The sequence below is a fragment of the Psittacula echo genome (genome assembly GCF_963264785.1).
Source record: "Psittacula echo genome assembly, chromosome: 26".
NCBI classification, from domain to species: Eukaryota; Metazoa; Chordata; class Aves; order Psittaciformes; family Psittacidae; genus Psittacula; species Psittacula echo.
Genome location: NC_137761.1, coordinates 1,805,638 through 1,826,952, shown reverse-complemented (window position 1 = coordinate 1,826,952; position 21,315 = coordinate 1,805,638). Strand labels below are relative to the sequence as shown.

Sequence of the window (21,315 nt, the reverse complement as noted above, 5' to 3'; positions counted from 1 at the left end):
GTCCCAGTGCATCCCGGTGCATCCCTGTGTATCCCGGTGTATCCCGGTGCATCCCTGTGTATCTCGGTTTATCCCGGTGCGTTTGGAGTGTCCCAGTGTGTCCCTGTGCATCCCTGTGCATCCCTGTGTATCCCGGTGTATCCCGGTGCGTTCGGAGTGTCCCAGTGCATCCCTGTGTATCCCGGTGTATCCCGGTGTATCCCGGTGCGTTCGGAGTGTCCCTGTGCATCCCGGTGTATCCCGGTGTATCCCGGTGCGTTCGGAGTGTCCCAGTGCATCCCTGTGTATCCCGGTGTATCCCTGTGGATCGCACCTCCCACCACCTAAAAGGTCCCTTCCTGAAGGTCCCTTGGGTGCCTGTGGGTGCTGGGGGGGGGAGGACCACACAGACCTGGCCCCGTGCACCCCAAACCTGACCTTAAACCTGATCCTAACCCTAAGCCTGTGCCCGGGGGGGGGGGGCAGTTCCAGGACACCCCCCCCAGCAAACAGCCTTGACTCTGCCCATCAACAACCTTAGGACGGGCTCAGTCAGAGCCTGACCCTAAGCCCGGTCCTAACCCTGACCCTATGGGGGGGCTGCCCCTTGCCAAAATCCCCCCCCCCCAAATAGCTTTAAACCCTGACCCTAAACTTGAGCTTGGGATCGGCAGAGCCAGAGCCTGACCCTGACTCAGACCCAGACCCAGATCCAGACGCTGCTTTGGGGGGGGCAATGGCGGGGGGACACCGGTATCGGTAATGGGGGGGGGACACCGGTATCGGTAATGTGGGGGGGGGACACCGGTATCGGTGATGGGGGGGAGACACCGGTATCGGTAATGGAGGGGGGGACACCGGTATCGGTAATGGAGGGGGGGGGACACCGGTATCGGTGATGGGGGGGAGACACCGGTATCGGTAATGGAGGGGACGACACCGGTATCGGTAATGGGGGGGGGGACACCGGTATCGGTGATGGTGGGGGGGACACCGGTATCGGTAATGGGGGGGACACCGGTATCGGTAATGGGGGGGGGACACCGGTATCGGTAATGGGGGGGGGACACCGGTATCGGTAATGGAGGGGGGGGACACCGGTATCGGTAATGGGGGGGGGACACCGGTATCGGTAATGGGGGGGACACCGGTATCGGTAATGGGGGGGGGACACCGGTATCGGTAATGGAGGGGGGGGACACCGGTATCGGTAATGGGGGGGGGACACCGGTATCGGTAATGGGGGGGACACCGGTATCGGTAATGGGGGGGGGACACCGGTATCGGTAATGGAGGGGGGGGACACCGGTATCGGTAATGGAGGGGGGGGACACCGGTATCGGTAATGGGGGGGACACCGGTATCGGTAATGGAGGGGGGGGACACCGGTATCGGTAATGGTGGGGGACACCGGTATCGGTAATGGGGGGGACACCGGTATCGGTGATAGGGGGGGGACACCGGTATCGGTAATGGGGGGGACACCGGTATCGGTAATGGGGGGGACGACACCGGTATCGGTAATGGGGGGGACACCGGTATCGGTAATGGGGGGGACACCGGTATCGGTGATAGGGTGGGGACACCGGTATCGGTAATGGAGGGGGGGACACCGGTATCGGTAATGGAGGGTGGGGACACCGGTATCGGTAATGGGGGGGGGACACCGGTATCGGTAATGGAGGGGGGGACACCGGTATCGGTAATGGAGGGGGGGACACCGGTATCGGTAATGGAGGGGGGGGACACCGGTATCGGTAATGGAGGGGGGGGACACCGGTATCGGTAATGGGGGGGACACCGGTATCGGTAATGGAGGGGACGACACCGGTATCGGTAATGGGGGGGACACCGGTATCGGTAATGGGGGGGGGGGACACCGGTATCGGTAATGGGGGGGACGACACCGGTATCGGTAATGGGGGGGACACCGGTATCGGTAATGGGGGGGGGGACACCGGTATCGGTAATGGGGGGGACGACACCGGTATCGGTAATGGGGGGGACACCGGTATCGGTAATGGGGGGGACGACACCGGTATCGGTAATGGGGAGGGGACACCGGTATCGGTGATGGGGGGGACGACACCAGTATCGGTGATGGGGGGGGGGACACCGGTATCGGTAATGGGGGGGACACCGGTATCGGTAATGGGGAGGGGACACCGGTATCGGTAATGGGGGGGACACCGGTATCGGTAATGGGGAGGGGACACCGGTATCGGTAATGGGGGGGACACCGGTATCGGTAATGGGGAGGGGACACCGGTATCGGTGATGGGGGGGGCGCTGAATCACATCCCCGCCGGCAGCGCCCGATGCGTCCGCCAGGGGGCGCGCAAGCCCCGCGCCGCGTCGCCGTTGCCAGGAGACGGAGAGCGGCGGATGATGGCGGCGGGATACGGAGCGGGGCAGGTGGGGGGGGACCGAAACCGGGGATAACGGGGGGCAATGGGGGGCAATGGGGGGCAATGGGGGGCAATGGGGGATAGAGGAGGGTACCGGGGCTCTGGGGGGGTCCCGTCCCGGTGCAGCCGCTGCCCAGCCCCGCTCTCCCTCAGTACGAGGATGCGTTCAGCGCCCACCGCCTGCAGAACTGGAGCGTGCCCCAGCCAGGCCCGAAGGTACCGCCTGGACCCCCCCGGCACCGGGACCCCCCCGGCACCAGAACGGACCCCCGGGACCCCCCGGGACTCCCTGGAACCCCCCGGACCCGGTCCTGAGACCCCCCAGGCTCCCCCAGCTCCAACCTGAACCCCTGGGACCCCCCCCCCAGCCCCAACCTGGTGTCCCTCGACCCCCCCCGCTCTGCCCCAGACCCCCCCCGGTCCCGGACCAGCCCCTCGGGACCCCCCATCACCAGAATGGGACCCCCCGAGGCTCCCCAGCCCCATCCTGGACCCTCAGGACCCTCCCAGTCCCAGCCTGACCCCTCCTAAGCCCCCACCTCTGGCCAGGACCCCCCAGAACTGCCCCATCCCCAACCTGGTCCCTTTGGGCCCCCCCCCCCAAGACCCCTCTAGACCCGGCCTGGACTCCCTGGGACCCCCCTAAACCTAATCCTGCCCCCCCAAAACCTTCCCCACATCGTCCCCCCCCCCCTTTTCCCAGCCCCCCAAGCAATCAGAGGGCTCCACCTCCATCATCGCCAATGACCGGGGGCATCTGCTCCCCTCCATACCCCGCTCCCAGGTGAGCCATAAACACCCATGGGCCCCCCCCCCCCCCCAGCACCCATAGGGTGCTCCCTGGGGCCCCCTCTGCCCCCTCTGCTCCCCCCAGGCCTCCCCATGGGGCTCGTTCCTGGGGACATGGGAGATGCCGTCGAGGATCCCACCGGCACGGCTGGACCTGACCGCGCGTTCGGCCGCGGCCACCGAGCGGCTGCTCCGGCGCCTCCATCAGTGCACGGCGCTGAGCCGCGCCCGCAACGGGCTCCGCACCCGCATCACCGGCACGGTGCGGGCTCCGCACCCCCCCAGCCCCCGGCGCAGGGGCACAATCCAGGGGGGAGCCGCCTCTTCCCGTCGGGATGGGGCTCCCTTCACCCCGCCGCCAGCAGCAGGAGCTCACTGCCCGCTCCTCTTCCAGAGGGAACCCCCCGGGAATGCGGCCTGCGCTGATGCCAAAGGGAGCCCGGAGCGCCCAGCGCCCCCTTCCCACCCCGCGCTTCAATCCCGAGCGCAGCAGGGAGCAGAGGGAAAGGCGCCGGGCTCCAGCCCTGAGCCTTCGGACATCCCCCTGCAGCCGCGAATCCCAGAGGAAACCCCCAGCACCCGCAGGAGTGGGGAAGAGGAAGGGGCGGAAGGAGCCGGTGCTGAGGTTTAGCGGCAATTGGGAAAAGAGAGGTTTAAAACAGCACTAATAAATGCCCGTGTTCAGGATGAGCACTGGGATGGCTCCATGGGCAGGGAAAGCCACTTCCAAGCCAAAGCAACAGTGGGAAGCATGGGGTTGGAAGCCCAAAGACATTGGTTTCCATGGATCCAGAGCTGGGATCTGGGATTGTGGCCCCGGAGCAGGATCCCATCGAAGCCTGGTGAGATCTGCTCCATTGAGCCAGTGTTCTCCCAGGTGATGCTGTGAAGGGGGGACAGGGAATCAAGATGAAGCTCTCAGTGGGAAGCAGCCGCTTTGCAAAGCCCATCTGAGCCACAACTGAAGCTTCTGGACCCCAAGGAGGCACAAAGACCCTGGTCCAGCCCAGCTCCACTGGGAAGCAGCAGCTTCTCGGGAATGCTGTGTCCCAGGGGGAAGTGTTGAGCACAGACACCCAACACAGTGGCTCAGGGTGAAGGATCAAAGCTGCTTTATTGCAAAGGTGACACACGGCAAAGAGCCCAAATGGGAGCTTGTGCCATGGGAAAACTGCATCCTGCATTCCAAACGGAGGGAACCGGGGTGTTCTTCCACCCAAAGCTGTTTGGATCAGGATGCTTTGCAGGATAAGGAGTGGGGATGGACACAAATGGAGCTGAGCGCCCCATCCAGCCCCATCACCCATCCCTGCGGCAGGGCCGGAGTTGGCAGCTCCAGCTCTCCCGGGCTGCTCAATGGAGATGCTTGTCCTGAGCCCACTCCTGTGGGACACAGACCCGGCTTTGTCTGCAGCTCAGGACACAGCAGGGCACAGAAACAGCCCGGGGGGGGGGGGGAAAGCAGCTCTGATCATCCACAAACTGGGAGCAGGGATAACACCCACCCGGAGCCTGATCCCCCTCTCTCCTGCAGCTCCTGAGCTGGTTCAGGATGGAGCAAGGCAGAGGGGGCCTTCACATGGCCGCGAGGCCCGCAGCGGACAGCAGGGTCAGGATGAGCACCAGCACCCCGGACTGGTTCACCTGCGGGATCTTGAAGCCCTTCCCCATGTCCCAGGCCTGCAGGAAAGGAGAGACAACAACAGCATTAACCCAGCTCCCTGTTTATGTGGGTACAAACCAGGCACCCCAAACCCCAACCCTCATCGCAGAACAGTGCCCAAGCCCAGGCTCTCCCGGCTGGAATCCCCCAGGAGCACAAGGCTGCAGCGTGGCTCCGCATGCGATGCTCCCATTCCCGGATGGAGCAGCAGGATCGTGTCCTGCTGCCCAACAAAGAGCTCCTCCAGAGCTGCACAAACACGGAATGAGCTCCACAAACAGCTCACCCTGTGCCGTTCCCAGCGGGAACCTGCCAACGGTGTCCAGCGGGAGCAGCAGCCAGGGGAGACCTTAGAGCAGCTCCGGTGCCTAAAGGGGCTGCAGGGAACCTGGAGAGGGGCTTGGGACAAGGGATGCAGGGACAGGCCAAGGGGAATGGCTTTAACCTGCCAGAGGGGAGACTGAGATGAGCTCTTAGGCAGAAGCTCTTCCCTGTGAGGGTGCTGAGGCGCTGGCACAGGGTGCCCAGAGAAGCTGGGGCTGCCCCATCCCTGGCAGTGCTCAAGGCCAGGTTGGACACAGGGGCTTGGAGCATCCTGCTCCAGTGGAAGGGGTCCCTGCCCGTGGCTGCAGATGAGCTTTAAGCTCCCTTCCCACCCAAACCATTCCTGCACTCTATGAACCTCTCGGCTCCTCCATCCACCCCAGGAGCTGGGAAGCCCTTGGGAAGTTCACAGCACAAGGGCTGCTCGACAAGGGGGAGCTGGCAGCACTGACGCCGGGGGAAGCGGCGTCACCCGGTGCAGCCCCAGCACAGCGATGCTCTTGGCAGCTTCAACAGCCCCCAAAATAGCCGCGAGGTTCTGAAGCTCTCGACTTGATTAATTCCCATTCCCGAAGGCACCTTCCCGCTGCCGCAGCCGCTTCCCTCGTGCTCCTACTCACAAGGTGCCGGATTCCGTTCCAAGTGTGGTAGGAGAAGGGAAAAGCCAGAGCGAATTTAGCTGAGTAGATGAGAGCAGGGCCCAGGCTGAGCGACTTCACCATGGCCAGGTAGTGCGGGAACGGCTGCGGCAGCACCAGCGCGGCCAGCCCGAAGAGGGAGACCCCTGCGGAGGACAAAGGCCTGGGTTTAGCAGCAGAAGCGTTTAGAACCCCCCCATTGTCCCCAAAGAGCCCCCGGGTCTGCGCTTTGGGGACCCGGCCTCCATGGAATCAGTGGAGGAGGAGGAACACGAAGTGGCTGCGCCCTGGGGCGCTGAGGACTCGGCATCGCCCCGAATGTGGGTGCTGCTTTCTTCATGCACCCCCCTGGGACCAAGCTCCTGCCACGGCAGCCAAAGCAGCCCAAAGTCAAGGTAAAAGGGACAAGGAAACCCCCCAGATCCACATCGTGGGACAGAAATCCCTCCACTGCTGGACTCCAACAGTGATGGAGTGAGGCTGCTTCAGCACAGAGCAGCACCAGCAGCAGCAAAGAGCCAGGGCTGTGCTAACCACAGGAGCCACCCCACCATTGTCCCCTCTTCCTCCTTTTCCTGCTCATCCTCCTCTTTCCCAGGCCAAGAGAGCTCCTCCATATGGTGCAGCTGAAGGAAAGGCAAGGATCAAGCAGCGATTCCCCCTCCGGCATCAGCGGCCTCCTCCTCAGCCACTCTTCCCCTCAGGGGCCTCTGTGCTCACCTCCAGCCAGCACAGGAAGCCAGAAGCTCCCTAATGGAGCCTTGATGGAGAGGGAATGGGATCTCCCCCCTTCTCCCGCTGCTGGTGGCAGGAGCAATGATCCTGTGCAATGATTCCTGCTCCAGCAGAAGCCGATGGATGGGAGCAGAAAGGCAACGGGGACCTGCCAGCTCCCAGCAAGTTGGATGGGGAGGCAGGGGGCAAGTGGGAGCCCCATTCCCAAGCCCTGATGGGGATGGGCTGCAGCCCTCTCCCTCTGAACACAATTCCTGCCTATCCTTCCCAATCTCTTCCATCTCAACAGGGAGCTACTGGAGGAGCTCCTTCCTGCTGCCAGGAGAGGCCATTAATGGAAATGAAAGAGCCTTTCACAGCCACGCACCCCCTCGCTCACTCAAACCCTGCAGAGCAGATTGATGGAGGGGGCTGGATGCTGGTGCCATCGCTGGGATGGGATGAGGAGTTTTGGCTTCCAACTGGATGAGGGCAGAGTTAGAGGAGCTCGTGGGCAGAAGCTCCTCACCACGAGGGTGGTGGGACACTGGAATGGGTTGAATGGAGAAGCTGTGGCTGCCCCATCCCTGGCAGTGCTCAAGGCCACGTTGGACACAGGGGCTTGGAGCAAGCTGCTCCAGTGGAAGGGATCCCTGCCCGTGGCTTTAAGGTCCCTTCCACCCAACCCCGGCTGGGATTCGATGACAAAGCAGAGGTTTCCCAGTGGAACACATCCCCCTGGAACGCTGCCGGTGCCGGTGCCCGCACCTAAGCTGAGCGCAATGCCGGTGCCACGGTGCGTGACGGACATCGCCATGGGCAGGGACCACCTGCAAGACAAGCACCTCGTCAGCACCACAGCACCCAGGAGAGGCCCCTCTGCTCCCAGGGGGTGTCCCTGCACTCGGAGCTATCCCAGGAATCCACCCAGAGCAAAAGGAGAATGTGCAGAGGCGGCTGGGGAATGGTAAATGCCGCTGGCACCGGCTTGGGAAGGGGATGGGCGTCTGCTGGGAGCGCTTAAAGGGAGATGGAACAGGAGAAGGCTCGGGCAGTTTGGGAATAAAGGGGCAGGATTTGGGCACGGAAAAGCATCAGAAGGGGTCACCCCACTGAGAAGGGACCCCAGAGCCCCACATTGGCTGCCCTTACTTGTAAATGCTGATGTGAGGGGACAGGGGACGGTTGGACTTGGTGTTCTTCTCCCAGAAGCGGCTCATCTCCTCCTTGGCCGTCGTTGCCATCGGGACAAGGCTGTGGAAAAGAGGAGATGGGAAGTGTGGGGAGATGGGAGCTTTGCTGCGGCAGCTTCCCCGGCTCCAGCTCTTCCAAGGGAACAGTGATATTCCCAAGGGATCCACTGGCTGCGCACCAGCACCCTGCAGACGGGATACAGGTGCTGCTGCTCCCCCAGCCCTTCCCTAACCATGGGATCACTGAGGGGCTGCAGCACATAAGCCCCAAAGCCATAGATGGGATTCCCTTAGGGAAGAGTTGCATCCATAACCCCTGGGACTCACTGTGGCACGGAGAAGCTGGGGCTGAGCCGAGCCAGCAGCCGGCGCCGCCCGGCGCATCTGCAAGAGAGGAGAGGGGAGGGTTTGGTGAGTGCCAAAGGAAATCCAGCGGGATGGGACCGGGATTCACTTGGGAAGAGCTGGAGTTTCACATGGAGTTGGTTGCCTTCAACCCTATCTCATCACTTGCAGGTTCATCACTTGCTGGTCCTTGATCTCCTCACTCCGACGCTGAGCTCCTCAGCAGAGCCCCAAGGCTCAGCCCCAGGGGCTGGTTCCTCACAACAGCCCATAATTACCCCGGCTCAGCTCTTACACCCCCTTGCAAACCAGGCGGAAGCAGCCCCCCCGAGAGCTCAGCGACATCAAAGCAGCTCCTTTGCCCTCTCACTACAGCACACACAAGGCACGTGCTGGGATCCAGGGCAGGGGAAGGGCTGCAGCAAGGCATGGGGATGCCATTCCCTCCTCTTGCTCCCAGTGCCTGCATCCACGGCCGTGCCTCTGGACAGGAGGGGCTTGTTCCGGCGGTGCCGAGTCAAAAGGGATTTTGTGGTGCCCCAAAGGAGTGGGAGCCGCTCTCTGCGGAGGGGTTGAGGATCCCGGCTTGGACATTCACGGGCAGCACTCCAGGAGGATGTGGGCTGGAATCTGCAGAGCCCAGGACAAAGCGGAGCCAGGTCCCGATGGGAGACAGGCGCGTGACAGCGACAGCCATGGAGCTCCCCAGCACCCCAACGTCTGCCCCCAGCACCCCCCCTCCCCGGGCTCCGGAAGAGCCACCGGACAAAGCTCTGTTTGCTGCCCTGGTAGGGAAAGCAGCTGGAGCCGGAGCCGCTCCTCACAGGTGCAAACCCCAAACAAAAGCCTGGATTATTATTAGCAACCGCTGCGAGTTCCTGTGGGAATGTTTTCCCTTCCCAAAGGCTCCCTCCTGGGCTTGACACGAGGCAGGTTTGCAGGGCTCCAAAGCCCCCTTCGAGCCCAGCCTCTGATTCCCAGCCCTCTTTCCTTCATTAAAGCCCCAAACCAGCCCCTCTCCACACAGCAAACGGGAGACAGCCCAAAATGAGGAGGATTATCCCTAAGAAAAGCATCCTCCAGCCCCCACCGGGAGCTCCCCACAGCGCCCTGCTTGTCCCGCACCCCGCGGGGTGCACTCAGGACCACCCCCCCCCGGCCTGGGGTAACGCTCAGGAGCTCCAGAGCCGATCCTGCTGGAGCAGCGCCGAGCCCGCAGCCTCCCCGTGTGTGACCGGGCTATGGAACCGCGCAGAGAAGGCAAAGGGACCGCATTCTTCCTGCTTTAAAGGTGCCGAGCGGGGATGGAGCTGCCGGCTCCCGCCTCGGCACAAGCCTCGCACCCACCCAACGGCTCCGACAGCTCCGCCTGCACCAGGGAGCGGATCCCTGCGGACAGGAACCCCCCGCACCGCCGGGAACGGGGCCGGGGAGGCCCGGTCGCTGCTCTACGGAGCCCCACAACGGCCTGGAGCGGGCGGGAGAGGGGAAGAGGCAGCTTCAGGCCATGGAGACACCCACGGGAGCGGGACGGAGCCAGCCCGGCCCCAGAGCCCCGCGGCGGCCGCGCCCGAGACCGCAGGGACCGGCCCAAGGGGGGCACCGGGGGCCGTTCCCCACAGCGGGGCCAGGCGCTGGGACCCGCGGCCCCAACCGGCCCGGCCCGGCCCCGCAGACGCGCCCCGGGCCTCCCGGGAGTCACCTCAATGCCAGCGCCGCCATCTTGGAGGGCTCCGCACGCCGGAAGTGCCCGTGACGCACTTCCGCCGGTGCCTCCCGGTGCGCTCCGGTACCTCCGTTATCGCCCGTTACCGTTGGAGCTGCCCTGTATCCCCCCCCCGCTGCCTGTTAACACCCTCTGATGCTCCCCCGTTACCCGCTGCTGCCTGTTGACATCCCCCCTTATTACCCGTTATTCCCGGGGCTCCCCGTTAACCCGCAGCGGGGGTTCCCATCACCCCGCAGGCTCTGTTCCTGTCCCCCCCATTACCTCCACAGCTGCCGGTAACCCCCCGGGGCTTCGTCATTCCCCCGGGGCTCCCCCCGAAGCTGCCGTGGGGCAGGACGGGGTCTCCCCGTTATCCCCCCCCGCTGCCGGTGATGGAGGACGGTGATGGATGGAGCTCCCGCAGCGCCTCATCGCATCCCCATCCCCATTCCCTGCTCCAAACCCCAACTTCGGAGCTTTTCACCCCAAACCCCCCCCCCTCGCTCCTCATCCGGTAGCTCCCGGTAACGCCAACCAGGACCCGCGGCACAGATCGGGCCGTGCGGTGGCCATTGGCGGGGACGGGGTCAATGCGAGACCCCCGCATCCCGCATCCCGCATCCCGCATCACACCCGGGCGGCGGCTGCGCCGGTGTCCTCGGGCTCGGGGCACATTCCTGCCGCTCCGCCTCCGGGAATGCCCGATCCTGAGGGCGGGAATGCGGCGGGACAATGGGCGCTGTGTGCGGGGCCCCCCCCCGGGGCGCGCTTCCCCCTCCTCGCCCAGCCCCGAACTAAATGTCCCCTTTGAGCGCCGGGGTGCGCGGCTCCCCCTTGGCCTCCGCCGCCCCGGCTGCTCGGCGCCCATTGGACCGGGCCCGGGGCGCCGCCGGCACCACTCGGTGCTGCTCCGCTCTTAAGCCTCGTCCCCGGTGCTCCGGGACCCTTGGGCGCGGCGCCGGGCGCTCCCTGCGGCGCGGAGCCCCGCGGTGACTGCAGCCACGATGTCGCAGGGCGCCGGGGACCTCCTCCTGCTCCTCGCCGCGCTCCTCTGGGCACCGGGTAAGCGGCGGCCCCGCGGCGCTGGTGCCGATGTCCTGGTCCCCATCCTGGAGCGGGGGGGGGTCCAGAGCCATGGGAGGGGGCTGTGGGTACTCAAATGCCTTGGGTTTGGGGCTGGCACTGGTGGCAGTGATGCTCTGGGACCATCGTGGGGATGCCAGATTCAGCCCCACAGACCCAGCACTAGGACACATCCCCGTGGAGCCATCCATAGGGACACCGCGATGGCACGGAGAGCTGCTGTCCCCTACCAAAAGCCCTTCTGGGTGGTGGCTGCATGGGGACATGAATGATGGGCACCAAGGTCCCCCCATGGAGCTGATTGTGCCCCCCTCACCCCATCAGGGCCATCCCCGACGTTGTCCATCCACGTGTACACGCAGCGGGAAGTGTACGGCACCGTCGGCTCCCACGTCACCCTCTCCTGCAGCTTCTGGTCAACCGAGTGGATCTCCGATGACATCTCCATCACTTGGCACTTCCAAGCCGAGGGCTCCCGTGACAGCACCTCCGTAAGCACCCGTCGGGTGGCCGTGGGGTGCTGTGGCCCCCGGTGCCCCTGGTGACGCCGATGTCCGTGTGTGTGTGTGTGTCCCCTTCCATCCATAGATATTCCACTACGCCAAAGGCCAACCCTACATCGATGACGTGGGCACCTTCAAGGAGCGCATGGAATGGGTGGGCAACCCCTACCGCAAGGACGGCTCCATCGTTATCCACAACCTGGACTACACCGACAACGGTACCTTCACCTGCGACGTCAAGAACCCTCCGGACATCGTGGGCAAGTCCTCCCAGGTCACGCTCTACGTCTTTGAGAAAGGTACGGAGCCACGATTCCCATTCCCAACATCCCTATTCCCATCCCGGAGCTGCTAATGGGGACTCCCCGCAGTGCCCACCCGCTACGGCGTGGTGCTGGGCTCCATCATCGGCGGGGCCCTGCTGCTGGTGGCCGTGGTGGTGGCCATCGTCTACATCCTCCGATCCTGCTGGCTGCGGCGCCAGGCGACGCTGCAGCGCCGGCTGAGGTGAGCCCCAGCGCCCAACCGGGGTGAACCCCCCCCAGACCGGTGCTGCCGGCGGCAATGGGGAGGGGGGAGGATTTGCCTTTTCCAAGCTCCTTTTTGCCTTTCCCCCCCCCCCCAATTTTAGTGCCATGGAGAAGGGGAAGCTGCAGAGATCGGCCAAGGATGCTTCCAAGCGGAGCAGGCAGGTGGGTAGTGAGGGGTTGAGGGGGGAAATGGCTTTGCTGGGTGGGGAATGAGCGATGCTCTCCTCTGTTTTGGTGACACCGGGGGGGTTAGGATGTCACCAACACCTCCCCACTGCCGTAGGCACCGGTGCTTTACGCCATGCTGGACCACAGCCGCAGCACCAAGGCAGCGAGCGAGAAGAAAGCCAAAGGAGCTCCGGGAGAGTCCCGCAAGGATAAGAAATAGCGGTTAGCGGGCAGGGAAGGTACCGCGGGGCCGGGCACCGGGGCCCCCCGGCCCCCCAAAGTCATCATGACCATCGAGATGGAGCTGCGGGGGGAGGCCGAGGCCGCCCGCCCCGCGCCCGCCGCCCGCTCCCCCAGCAAGGGCAGCCTCAAGAACGCCCTCATGAACATCATCAAGCCCAACGCGGGGACCTGAGCCCCCGGCGGGACGTGGGGACCCCCCTACCCCCGGAAGCGGTGGGGACCCGGCGGGGAGCGGGGTGTGCTCCTCGCCCCGGTCCCCTCCCCGGGTCCCCCCCCCACCATGGTCGGTACCTTCCTCTGCGCAGCCGCTGCCCTGCCCAGCCCCGGGCACTGATGGGGCTCTCTTCTATTTGGAAACACAACCATTGAGTTTTGGGGCCGTTCCCCCCGCCCCGGGGTGCCCCGGGCCCCCCCTCCCCAGGGACCTGCGCGGTCCCCATGGGCCTGGTTCACCCCAACACCATCTCCCCCCACCCACCCCGAACCCCATTCCCGGGAGGGTTTTTTTGCCCTTTTCTGGCCGTTTTCTCGTCTCTTCCCCACGACCGAACCCGAATGACGTCGTGGGGGGCCCCCGCCGCGCCCCCTGCGCCCCCCATTAACCCTCCGTGTCCCCCCTAACCCCCAGCCCCGCGTCGGCCGGAGCCTCGTGGAGGAGGAGAGGCTGCGGCCGGTGCCCATCACCCTGGTGCCAGGCTCCCCGATGTGGTTTTGTACTCCCCCCCATCCATGTGTGTCCCCCCCATCCCCATAGTGCCATTAATAAAACTCACACCTCCGGGACCCGGCATCCATCCATCCCTGTTCCCCCCCGTGTGTCTGCTGGGGGGGGTGACAGGGACACACACAGTGGCTGAGCACTCGCCAACTCATCGCATGGAAGCCCACCAGAGAATGGTGGCACCCCACGGACCAACCCCCCCCCCCCCGCCTCCGTCACCCATCCCCCTGTTGTCCCCGAGGCCACCCTTGGGGCCACCTTCCCCTTCATTAGACGTTAATTAAAGCTCCTGCAATTAACACAGGTCGGGGGCTCCCTCCTCGGCCACCGCTCTCCAAGGGGGGGGAATGACCGTCCCCATCCCGGTAGTGCCCGTGCCCGGTGCCCCCCCCCCCGGGGGCTAAAATTGGCTTTTCCCTAATAAGTCTGCGGAGCCCAACCCCGGGACGTCCCCTGGGCCCCGGCGCTGTTTTTCTTTCCAAGAAGCTATTCCCGGCATTCCCGGTCACCGGCACCGCGCGGACCAGCCCCAGGGCTCCCGGGCATTGAAATCCTGGTGCAACCCCCCCCGAAGCGCTGGTTTAGCCCTCCCCCCCCCAAAAAAAAAAGCGTTGTTCCCTTGTTATGAGCCGGGGTCTCCTGCTCAGGGATCACTGCTTGGTCCTGCCGAGGAAGGGAGGGGGTAAAAAGAGTGGGGTAGGAAAAAGAGAGGGAAGGGGGGAGCAGCAGCAGCATCTTTAATCACCGCAGCGCGCTGGGAAATGAGGCCACAGCTCCAGGGGCTGAGGAACGAAGCGGAATTTCATGGGATAAGCCCCGAATGAGAGGGCGATGGAGATCGGAGCGGGATGAGCCATTCCCAAAGTGCCACATCCCCGTATCCCTGCTCCCCCCCGCCCCAGCAGGGACCCACGGGGAGGGGGTCCGGCCCCACACACCAAGCGCCACTCGCGCTCCTCTTCCTCCCGGTTTATTCCTTCACATGCTACAAGTCCCCCCCCCAGGGCTGGGGACGGTGACAACGACAGGAGCCGGGGGGGGGGTGTCCCGGTTTCCCGTGGCCGGTGGGACAGGCGCTGCCCTTACTCAGGGGGACACCGCTGCCTGTGCCCCCCCCCTTGTCTCCAGCACCCACAGGGACACGGAGGCTCCCCCCGGGATAAGGGCACTTCCACGCTGCCCCCTCGCACCAGGGGCCACCTCCGCTCCGGGGGACGCGCCTGTGTCCCCCCCCCCAGCATCACCCCGAGGGTAAGGAAGGGCTGAGCCCCCCCCCCCCGGGCCCCGCTGGCGTTGGGCGGACGGGGCAGGAGCCGGTGCCCGCCGCGGGTGGGGGGTCCCCGGGGGCCGCTCAGGGCCCCGATTCCTTCTTCTGCTTCTGGAAGCGGCGGAATTTTCCCTGGATGGCGAGCGCCGCTCTCTCCGTCTCCGGCGCGCTCAGGTCGATGTCGATCTCCTCCTCCTCCTCCTCCACCTTCTTGGGGTCACCGCCTTTGGCTGGAGGGGGGGACATAAAACAGGGGCACCCCCAGACTCACCCATTGAGCACCTGCACACACCCCCCCCAGCAGCAGAGAGCACCCCGCTAAGGGACAGCGGAAGGACAGAGCAGGTCCCCGACCCTCCCAACGCGTCCCCCGCCTTCGGGTCTGGGTCACCGGGTGCCCCCTTCACACCGGGGGGGGGGTCCTCACCTTCCTCCTGCCCGCCGGGAGCCTCCGCCGCCGAGGGGGACTCATTGGGGCTGCGCTGTGGAGAGAACGGGGTGCCCGGGGGTGACGCGGGGCTCCCGGTAGCAAACCCGCACCGGAGGGCATTTACCGGGACCCCCCCGGGGTGCAGCATCACCCCCCCCACACCCCGGGGGGGCTCCTGGCCCGGCCCTTTGTTAAATACAAAGGGAAAGGGGAGGAAGAGCCCCGGGGCCGGTGCCCACCTCGCTCATGGCCGTTCCGGTGCCGCCGCTCCCGGTGTGCGGAGCCCCGCGCCCGCCGCTGCCTTTATTGGGGGCTTGGCTGAGTGACGGCTGCGGCAGCCAATGGGGAGCGGGGGAGCGGGGCTGGGGGCGGGACAAGCCCTTCCGCGTGTCTCACACCCCCCCCTCCGCGCCTCGACGCCCCTCGGGGACACGGGGGGACAGGGAGGAGACAAGGGGGGACTGGGAGCATGGGGGGGGGGCAAGGGGGACCCAGAGGGGACTGGGGGGACACGGGAGTATGGGGGGACCCAAGGGAAAAAGGGGAGGAGCAGAGGGAAAACAGCGGCACAAAGGGGGTTTTGGGGAGGAAAAGAGAGGGACTGGGGGGGGGGTCGGGGGGGATAAGAGGGAACCAGGGGGACCATAGGGGACCCGGGGGACTGAGGAGACCAGGGGGGATACAGGGGGTACTCAGGGCACAGGAGGGAACCAGAGCGATGGGGAGCACAGTGGGGGGACCCCAAGGGGACAAGGGGGGACTGGGAGAACCTGGGGGGGAACAGCGGTGATGGAGGGAACTGGGGGGACCCCAACCACTGTCACCCCCTCTGCTCCCTGCTGCCCGTCCCCGCCTGTCCCCACTTCCGCCCTGCCCGTCCCCGTCCCCCGCCCCGCGCTCCTGTCCCCGCCTGCCGCAGCCCCAAGTTCAAGGTTCAAACTCCACCGGGCTCCGGCAGCGGCTCCGGTGTCATCAGGGCCGTGGCTGTGGCTGCGCGGTGACAGGCACCGGGGAGCACCGGCTCCGCTTCCGGCCCCGGCCGCTGTCACCGGTGTCCCGGCCATGTCGGTGTCGAGCGCATCGGACCCCGAGAGCAGCCCCTGCTCAGTGCTGGGGCCCAGCAGCGCTGACGGGGAGCCCGCGGAGGAGAAGACCTGCGCCGTGTGCGGGGACCGCGCCACCGGGTACCATTTCCATGTCATGACCTGCGAGGGCTGCAAAGGCTTCTTCAGGTGGGAAGGGCAGGGATGGGATGGGGGAGGGACAGCATGAGATGGGATGGACAAGATGGGATGAAATGGGATGGGACAGAAGAGGGGGACAAGCTGGACTGAAATGGGACAGGATGGGACAAGGTGGGATGAGATGGAACAGGATGCGATGGGATGGACAAGATGGACTGAAATGGGATGGAAAAGAAGAGGGGGATGAGATGGGATGGAATGAGATGGGATAGGATGGGATGGGACAGAAGACCAGCACCAGATCAGATGAAATGGGATGGGATGGGATAGGATGGGATGGAGCAGAGGGAGAAGATGGGATGGGATGGACAAAATGGACTGAAATGGGATGGGACAGAAGAAGGGGGCCAAGACAGACTGAAGTGGGACAGGGTGGTTCAAGATGGAATGAGATGGGACAGGGTGGGATGGAGCAGAGGGACAAGATGGGATGGGATGAACAAGATGAATTGAAATGGGATGGGACAGGGTGGGATGGGACAGACAAGTGCGATGAGATGGGTTGGGATGTGACAGGACAAGGTGGACTGAAACAGGACAGGATGGGATGGGACGGAAGAGAACAAGATGGGACCTGAAAGCCTGAAATGGGACAGGACAAAGGGGCATGGCAGGATGGAACAAACCCCATGGGCAGGTTTGGGGTGGCACAAAGTGGGGCAGCCACTGCCCCCCCCCACTGGGGTCCCCCAGTGACAGCTCCCATGGCCCGGCCCCCCCCAGGCGCTCCATCAACAAGGGTGTCCGGTTCACGTGCCCCTTCTCCCAGAGCTGCCCCATCACCAAAGCCAAGCGCCGGCAGTGCCAGGCCTGTCGCCTGCAGAAGTGCCTCGACGTGGGCATGCGGAAGGACAGTGAGTGCGGGGACATGGGGAGAGGGGGGGGATGAGGGAGGGACCGGGGGGAGCTGCCCCCCCGGAGCGGGGCCAAGCGGCTGCCGCACTGACGGCGCTGCCGGTGGCAGTGATTATGTCGGAGGAGGATCTGCGGCGGCGCCGGGCTCTGCGGCGGCAGCGGCGCTTGGCGCTGGCAGCGCCGGGGGGGCTGGCGGCGGAGCAGCAGGAGCTCATCGCGCTCCTCATCGCCGCGCACCAGCAGACCTTCGACTCCAGCTTCTCCCAGTTCACGCACTACCAGGTCAGTGGGGACGGGGACACCGCTTGTGTGCCCCCCCCCCTTCGTCGTGTCCCGCCGCGGCTGGTGCTGACTCTCCCCCCCCCCCCCAAGCCCGCGGTTCGCCTCTACATCCCCAGCCCGCACAGGGGCCCCGAGCCCGGCGGCGGCGGTGCCGCGGCGTGGCCCGAGCACCTGGATGAGGATGTGCTGCCCGATGTGTTCTCGATGCTGCCCCACTTCGCCGACCTCAGCACCTTCATGATCCAGCAGGTCATCAACTTCGCCAAGGAGATCCCGGCCTTCAGGTGCCCGGTAGAGGATGGAAAAGGGTTGGGGACACCCCCCCCCCCCCGGACCCTTCTTGAGCTGTCCCTTGTGCCCCCCAAACCCGGCAGGAGTTTGCCCATCGATGACCAGATCTCGCTGCTGAAAGGAGCCACGCTGGACATCTGCCAGATCCGGTTCAACACCGTCTTCAACGCCGAGACCAACGCCTGGGAGTGCGGGCAGCACTGCTACACCATCCAGGACGGTGCCTTGGGTAAGGACATGGGGGGCACCGGTGGCACCGGGACACAGCCCCCGGTACCAACCCCGTCACCGCGTGCCCCCCCCCGCCTTCCCCACAGCCGGGTTCCAGCAGATTTACCTGGAGCCGCTGCTCAAGTTCCACATCAGCCTCAAGAAGCTGCAGCTGCACGAGGCCGAGTACGTCCTGCTCCAGGCCATGCTGCTCTTCTCACCCGGTGAGCGCCGGGGTAGGGGGGGGGCACGGGGGGAGCCACGTCCCAGCGGTGCCACCCCTGACACCCCCTCCTGCCCCCCCAGACCACGCCAGCATCACCCAGCACGACTCCATCGACCAGTTCCAGGAGAAGGTGGCGCTGACCCTCAAGAGCTACATCGACCACCAGCACCCCATGCCCGAGGGCAGGTACAGCCCCAGCACAACGCATCCCATATACCCCATATATCCCACATATCCCATATCCCGCGTCCCCTTCCCAGGTTCCTCTACGCGAAGCTGCTGCTGCTGCTGACGGAGCTGCAGACGCTGAAGGTGGAGAACACGCGGCAGATCCTGCACATCCAGGACCTGTCCTCCATGACGCCGCTGCTCTCCGAGATCATCAGCTAAACCCACGCGGCATTCCCGGCCTTCCCACTGTTCCCACCACAGCTCCCGAGCAGAGTAAAGCTCCTTTATTTTTCCAGGCTCCGCGTGTGCCCAGAGCCACGGGACGGACCCCAGGGGTCCCCCAGGCCCCGAGCAGCGGCCGCTCCTCACCCCCAAGCTGCCACCGGCACCGCGCGCCGCCCGTCCCCGAGTCCCCACGTCACCAGCGACCGGGACCCCCGGGCTCTGTGGGCTCCCCCGGCCCGGCCCGGCCCCGGTCCGGCCCCGGTCAGCGGCTCCCTGCAGGGCAGGTGCCGCTCTTCAGCCCACGATGACGCTGAAGCCGCAGTGGAATCGGTTCTTCCAGTGGTTGAGGAAGGCGCCCAGAGCCAGGGTGACGGGCAGGGGGGGCAGCTTCTTCTCCAGCACCCCCCCGACGCTCCAGTTACTGTCCACGAGCCCTGTGGTGGCGTTAGGGGCACACGGTGAGCACCGCGACGGTGCTGGGGCCGCCGGGGCCGGTGCAGCTCTGGGCTCACCTCTGAAGACTACGTTGGCTTGGGGCAGGTTGAGCTGGTAGCCAAAGGCAAAGGTGGTTTCCTGCAGCCGTGTGTTGGCCTCCAGCTCCACGCCGACCTGTACCTGGGGATGGGGGGGGACACGGAACCGTGAATCCCAAGGGATGGGGACACACAGGGAGGGGGACGCGGGGACGAGGCCATCACCTGCTCGTTGGCGCGGTGGTAGTAGCTGGCATGGGCCCCGCCGTAGCCCACGTTCAGCGTCGCGACCCACTTCTGAGCTGGAAAAGAAGCCAAGAGGAGGGCGAGGGGAGCCGGGGGTGCCCATGTCCCCCCCAGACCCATCCCCGTGCCCTTCTCTGGCGCCGTCCCCATGCCCCACGTGCCCCCGTACCCGTGTATTTCCCTGCCAGCGTGAGGATGGCTCCTTCCTCGCCCGGCCGCCGGTGATAAACCATCTCCCCCCCCAGCACCAGGCGCGGGGTGATGCTCTGCAGGAAATGGGCCACCAGGATCACTGTGGGGACACACGAGGGCCCTCAGTGCGTGGCCACCCCTTGTCCCGGTGCCACACTGGGGGTTCCCGGTGCTCACCGGAGCCGCCGAGCAGGTCGGGGTTGCCCAGCGTGAGGGTGGCGGTGCAGTCGTCGCCCCGGTACTCGCCGTCGAACTGCCACGTCACGAACTTGGCCTGGTGGGTCTGCAAGGGCACGGGGGACACCGAGGGTCCCGTCACCGCGCTGGGGACGGGGACAGGAACATCCCCGACAACCCCCCCCCACCGTGTTCCCTGCCTGGAGTCACCTGGAAGACGGCTTTGGTGCGGATGCGCTCGGCGATGAGGTGCAGCACTTGGGCGTTGAGGCTGCCGGCGCTGTCCATGTCCCCAACCAGCATGGGGAAGGCCTGGGGACAACGGGAAGGGGGTGACAAAGGGGGTGACAGGGACCGGACACCCCCCCCCTCTCCGCATCCCCCCGGGCCTCACCTCGGTGGGGCTCAGCTGCCGGTCACCCACGAAGGTGGCATTGAAGCGGTAACCGGAGGGTCCCAACGTGCTCATGTGAATGGTGTGGGTCACCTGCGGGGACGGAACCTCAGCGGGGGGACACGGACACGGGGGGGACACGGACACGGGGGGGACACACACGGACCCCCCCCCTCCCCGGGGTTCCCCCCCTGACCTGGAAGTGGCTGCTCAGGGTCTTGGTGACCAAAAGCTTCACCCCCTCCATCTGCTGCGGGAAGAGCTCTGCGGAGCGCGGGACGGGGTGAGCGGGGCCCGGAGCCGCACCGGAGCCTCCCCCCGGTGCCCCCCGCCGCACCTTTGCACTGCCGGTGCAGCTCATCGAAGCTCCCGGGGCTCCCGAGCGGCTCCCCCCGGCGCGGGGCGCAGGCCGCAGCGGGGCCCAGCACGTTGCCCATGGCCGGGTCCCGGAGCTAAACCCGCCCGGTCCCGGCCGCGGCCCCGGCCGCACCGGGCGCCGCCATCGCGGGCACCGCGCCACCGGAAGCGGCTTCTGAAGGCCGCGCCCGCCCGAAGCCGCCGCCGCCATATTGGGCGCGGGCAGAGCTCGCCGCTCATTGGCTGAGCCTCAGGGGCGGGGCCGCTCCCCCTCTGTGCCCCCCCCGGAACTCCTGGCCCGCGCAGGGAGGTTCCGGGGGTGCCGCGTTCCGGCTCCTCCCGCGTGTCCCCCCCATCGCATCCCTGTGCCCCGCGCAGAGATATCCCCTTTATCGCCCTCTCCCTGCATCCCTGAACCCCGCCTTGTCCCATTCCCTCCCCGCATCCCTGCACACTCCTAGCTGGGTCCCAATTCCCTCTTATTCCCCCTTCATCCCCCTTTTATCCCCCTGTGTCCCCCCAAACCCCACCCGCCCCCTATCTCCTCTGCCCCATATACCCCCCTACACCTCCCACGTCCTTCCCCCTCCATGTCCCCGCTTCCCCACCCCCCGGGAACCCCCGCTCCCCCCCGTGTCCCCGGGGGCACAGGGAGGTCCCGGTGCCGCCCCCCCGCCCTTTGCCCGCGTGTCCCCGACCGGCCCGGGGCTGACCCCGGGGTCCGTGTCCCCCCCTCCGGGACCCCCCCGCTCCGCGTCACCGTCACGTTGGAGGCCGAGGGTCAGTGATAAGGGCGGGCACCGACCTTTGCCCCGCGGTCACAAAGGGGGTGCGGGTCCCATGGGTGCCCCCCCACAGCTGGGACCCTGGTGTGGGGCAGCAGAGGGGCCGGGGGGGGGGATATGGGGCTGCTCTGGGGGTCCCAGTGCCCAGCGTGCCATGGGGGGCCCCCCCCAGCCCAAATCCTGGATCACGGGCACCCAGCACCCATGTCCTGCTTGCGCCGTGGGGATGTGCGGACACGGGGATGGGACATGGGGACACAGGGATGGGACATTGGGACACGGGGATGGGACGTGGGGACACGGGGATGGGACGTGGGGACACGGGGATGGGACGTGGGGACACGGGGATGGGACGTGGGGACACAGGGATGGGATTTGGGAACACGGGGATGGGACGTGGGGACACAGGGATGGGACATTGGGACACAGGGACAGGACACGGGGTGTGGGGCCACCCTGGTGAGGCCAAGAAGGGGCGGCC

The 21,315-nt window shown here is 65.9% G+C and overlaps 4 protein-coding genes across 6 annotated transcripts; 2 read left to right on the top strand and 2 right to left on the bottom strand.

The window, feature by feature from the left end:
- Window positions 1–4,265: 4,265 nt before the first annotated feature.
- SDHC (succinate dehydrogenase complex subunit C) lies at window positions 4,266–9,801 on the bottom strand. Of its 2 annotated transcripts, none has more exons than XM_080634744.1 (6): window positions 9,756–9,801; window positions 8,036–8,092; window positions 7,668–7,769; window positions 7,284–7,345; window positions 5,784–5,947; window positions 4,266–4,856 (listed from the first exon to the last, which is right to left on the bottom strand). In XM_080634744.1, exons 1-6 carry the CDS (start codon window positions 9,773–9,775, stop codon window positions 4,752–4,754), a joined length of 510 nt encoding a protein of 169 aa, XP_080490870.1. In that variant the 5' UTR covers window positions 9,776–9,801; the 3' UTR covers window positions 4,266–4,751. The 2 variants fall into 2 exon arrangements, with proteins under 2 accessions (XP_080490870.1, XP_080490871.1); XM_080634745.1 differs by lacking the exon at window positions 9,756–9,801 and adding an exon at window positions 9,401–9,745.
- A 964-nt stretch (window positions 9,802–10,765) lies between these two features.
- On the top strand, window positions 10,766–12,265 carry MPZ (myelin protein zero; the record flags this gene model as incomplete). Its single annotated transcript, XM_080635222.1, has 6 exons — window positions 10,766–10,823; window positions 11,169–11,335; window positions 11,433–11,646; window positions 11,719–11,854; window positions 11,979–12,039; window positions 12,161–12,265. 6 exons carry the CDS (start codon window positions 10,766–10,768, stop codon window positions 12,263–12,265), a joined length of 741 nt encoding a protein of 246 aa, XP_080491348.1.
- A 3,230-nt stretch (window positions 12,266–15,495) lies between these two features.
- NR1I3 (nuclear receptor subfamily 1 group I member 3) lies at window positions 15,496–18,204 on the top strand (the record flags this gene model as incomplete). The annotated part of the gene is made up of 7 exons (XM_080634876.1): window positions 15,496–15,938; window positions 16,650–16,804; window positions 16,915–17,371; window positions 17,462–17,607; window positions 17,696–17,812; window positions 17,895–18,000; window positions 18,075–18,204. The coding sequence occupies 7 exons, from the start codon at window positions 15,496–15,498 to the stop codon at window positions 18,202–18,204; spliced, it is 1,554 nt and encodes a 517-aa protein (XP_080491002.1).
- Window positions 18,205–18,264: 60 nt separating this feature from the next.
- TOMM40L (translocase of outer mitochondrial membrane 40 like) lies at window positions 18,265–20,203 on the bottom strand. 2 transcript variants are annotated; one of them, XM_080635091.1, is made up of 9 exons: window positions 20,030–20,203; window positions 19,889–19,956; window positions 19,693–19,785; window positions 19,509–19,610; window positions 19,299–19,404; window positions 19,099–19,221; window positions 18,909–18,985; window positions 18,723–18,825; window positions 18,265–18,644 (listed from the first exon to the last, which is right to left on the bottom strand). In XM_080635091.1, exons 1-9 carry the CDS (start codon window positions 20,127–20,129, stop codon window positions 18,505–18,507), a joined length of 912 nt encoding a protein of 303 aa, XP_080491217.1. In that variant the 5' UTR covers window positions 20,130–20,203; the 3' UTR covers window positions 18,265–18,504. The 2 variants fall into 2 exon arrangements, with proteins under 2 accessions (XP_080491217.1, XP_080491216.1); XM_080635090.1 differs by having other exon boundaries at window positions 18,265–18,825.
- Between the last annotated feature and the right edge of the window lie 1,112 nt (window positions 20,204–21,315).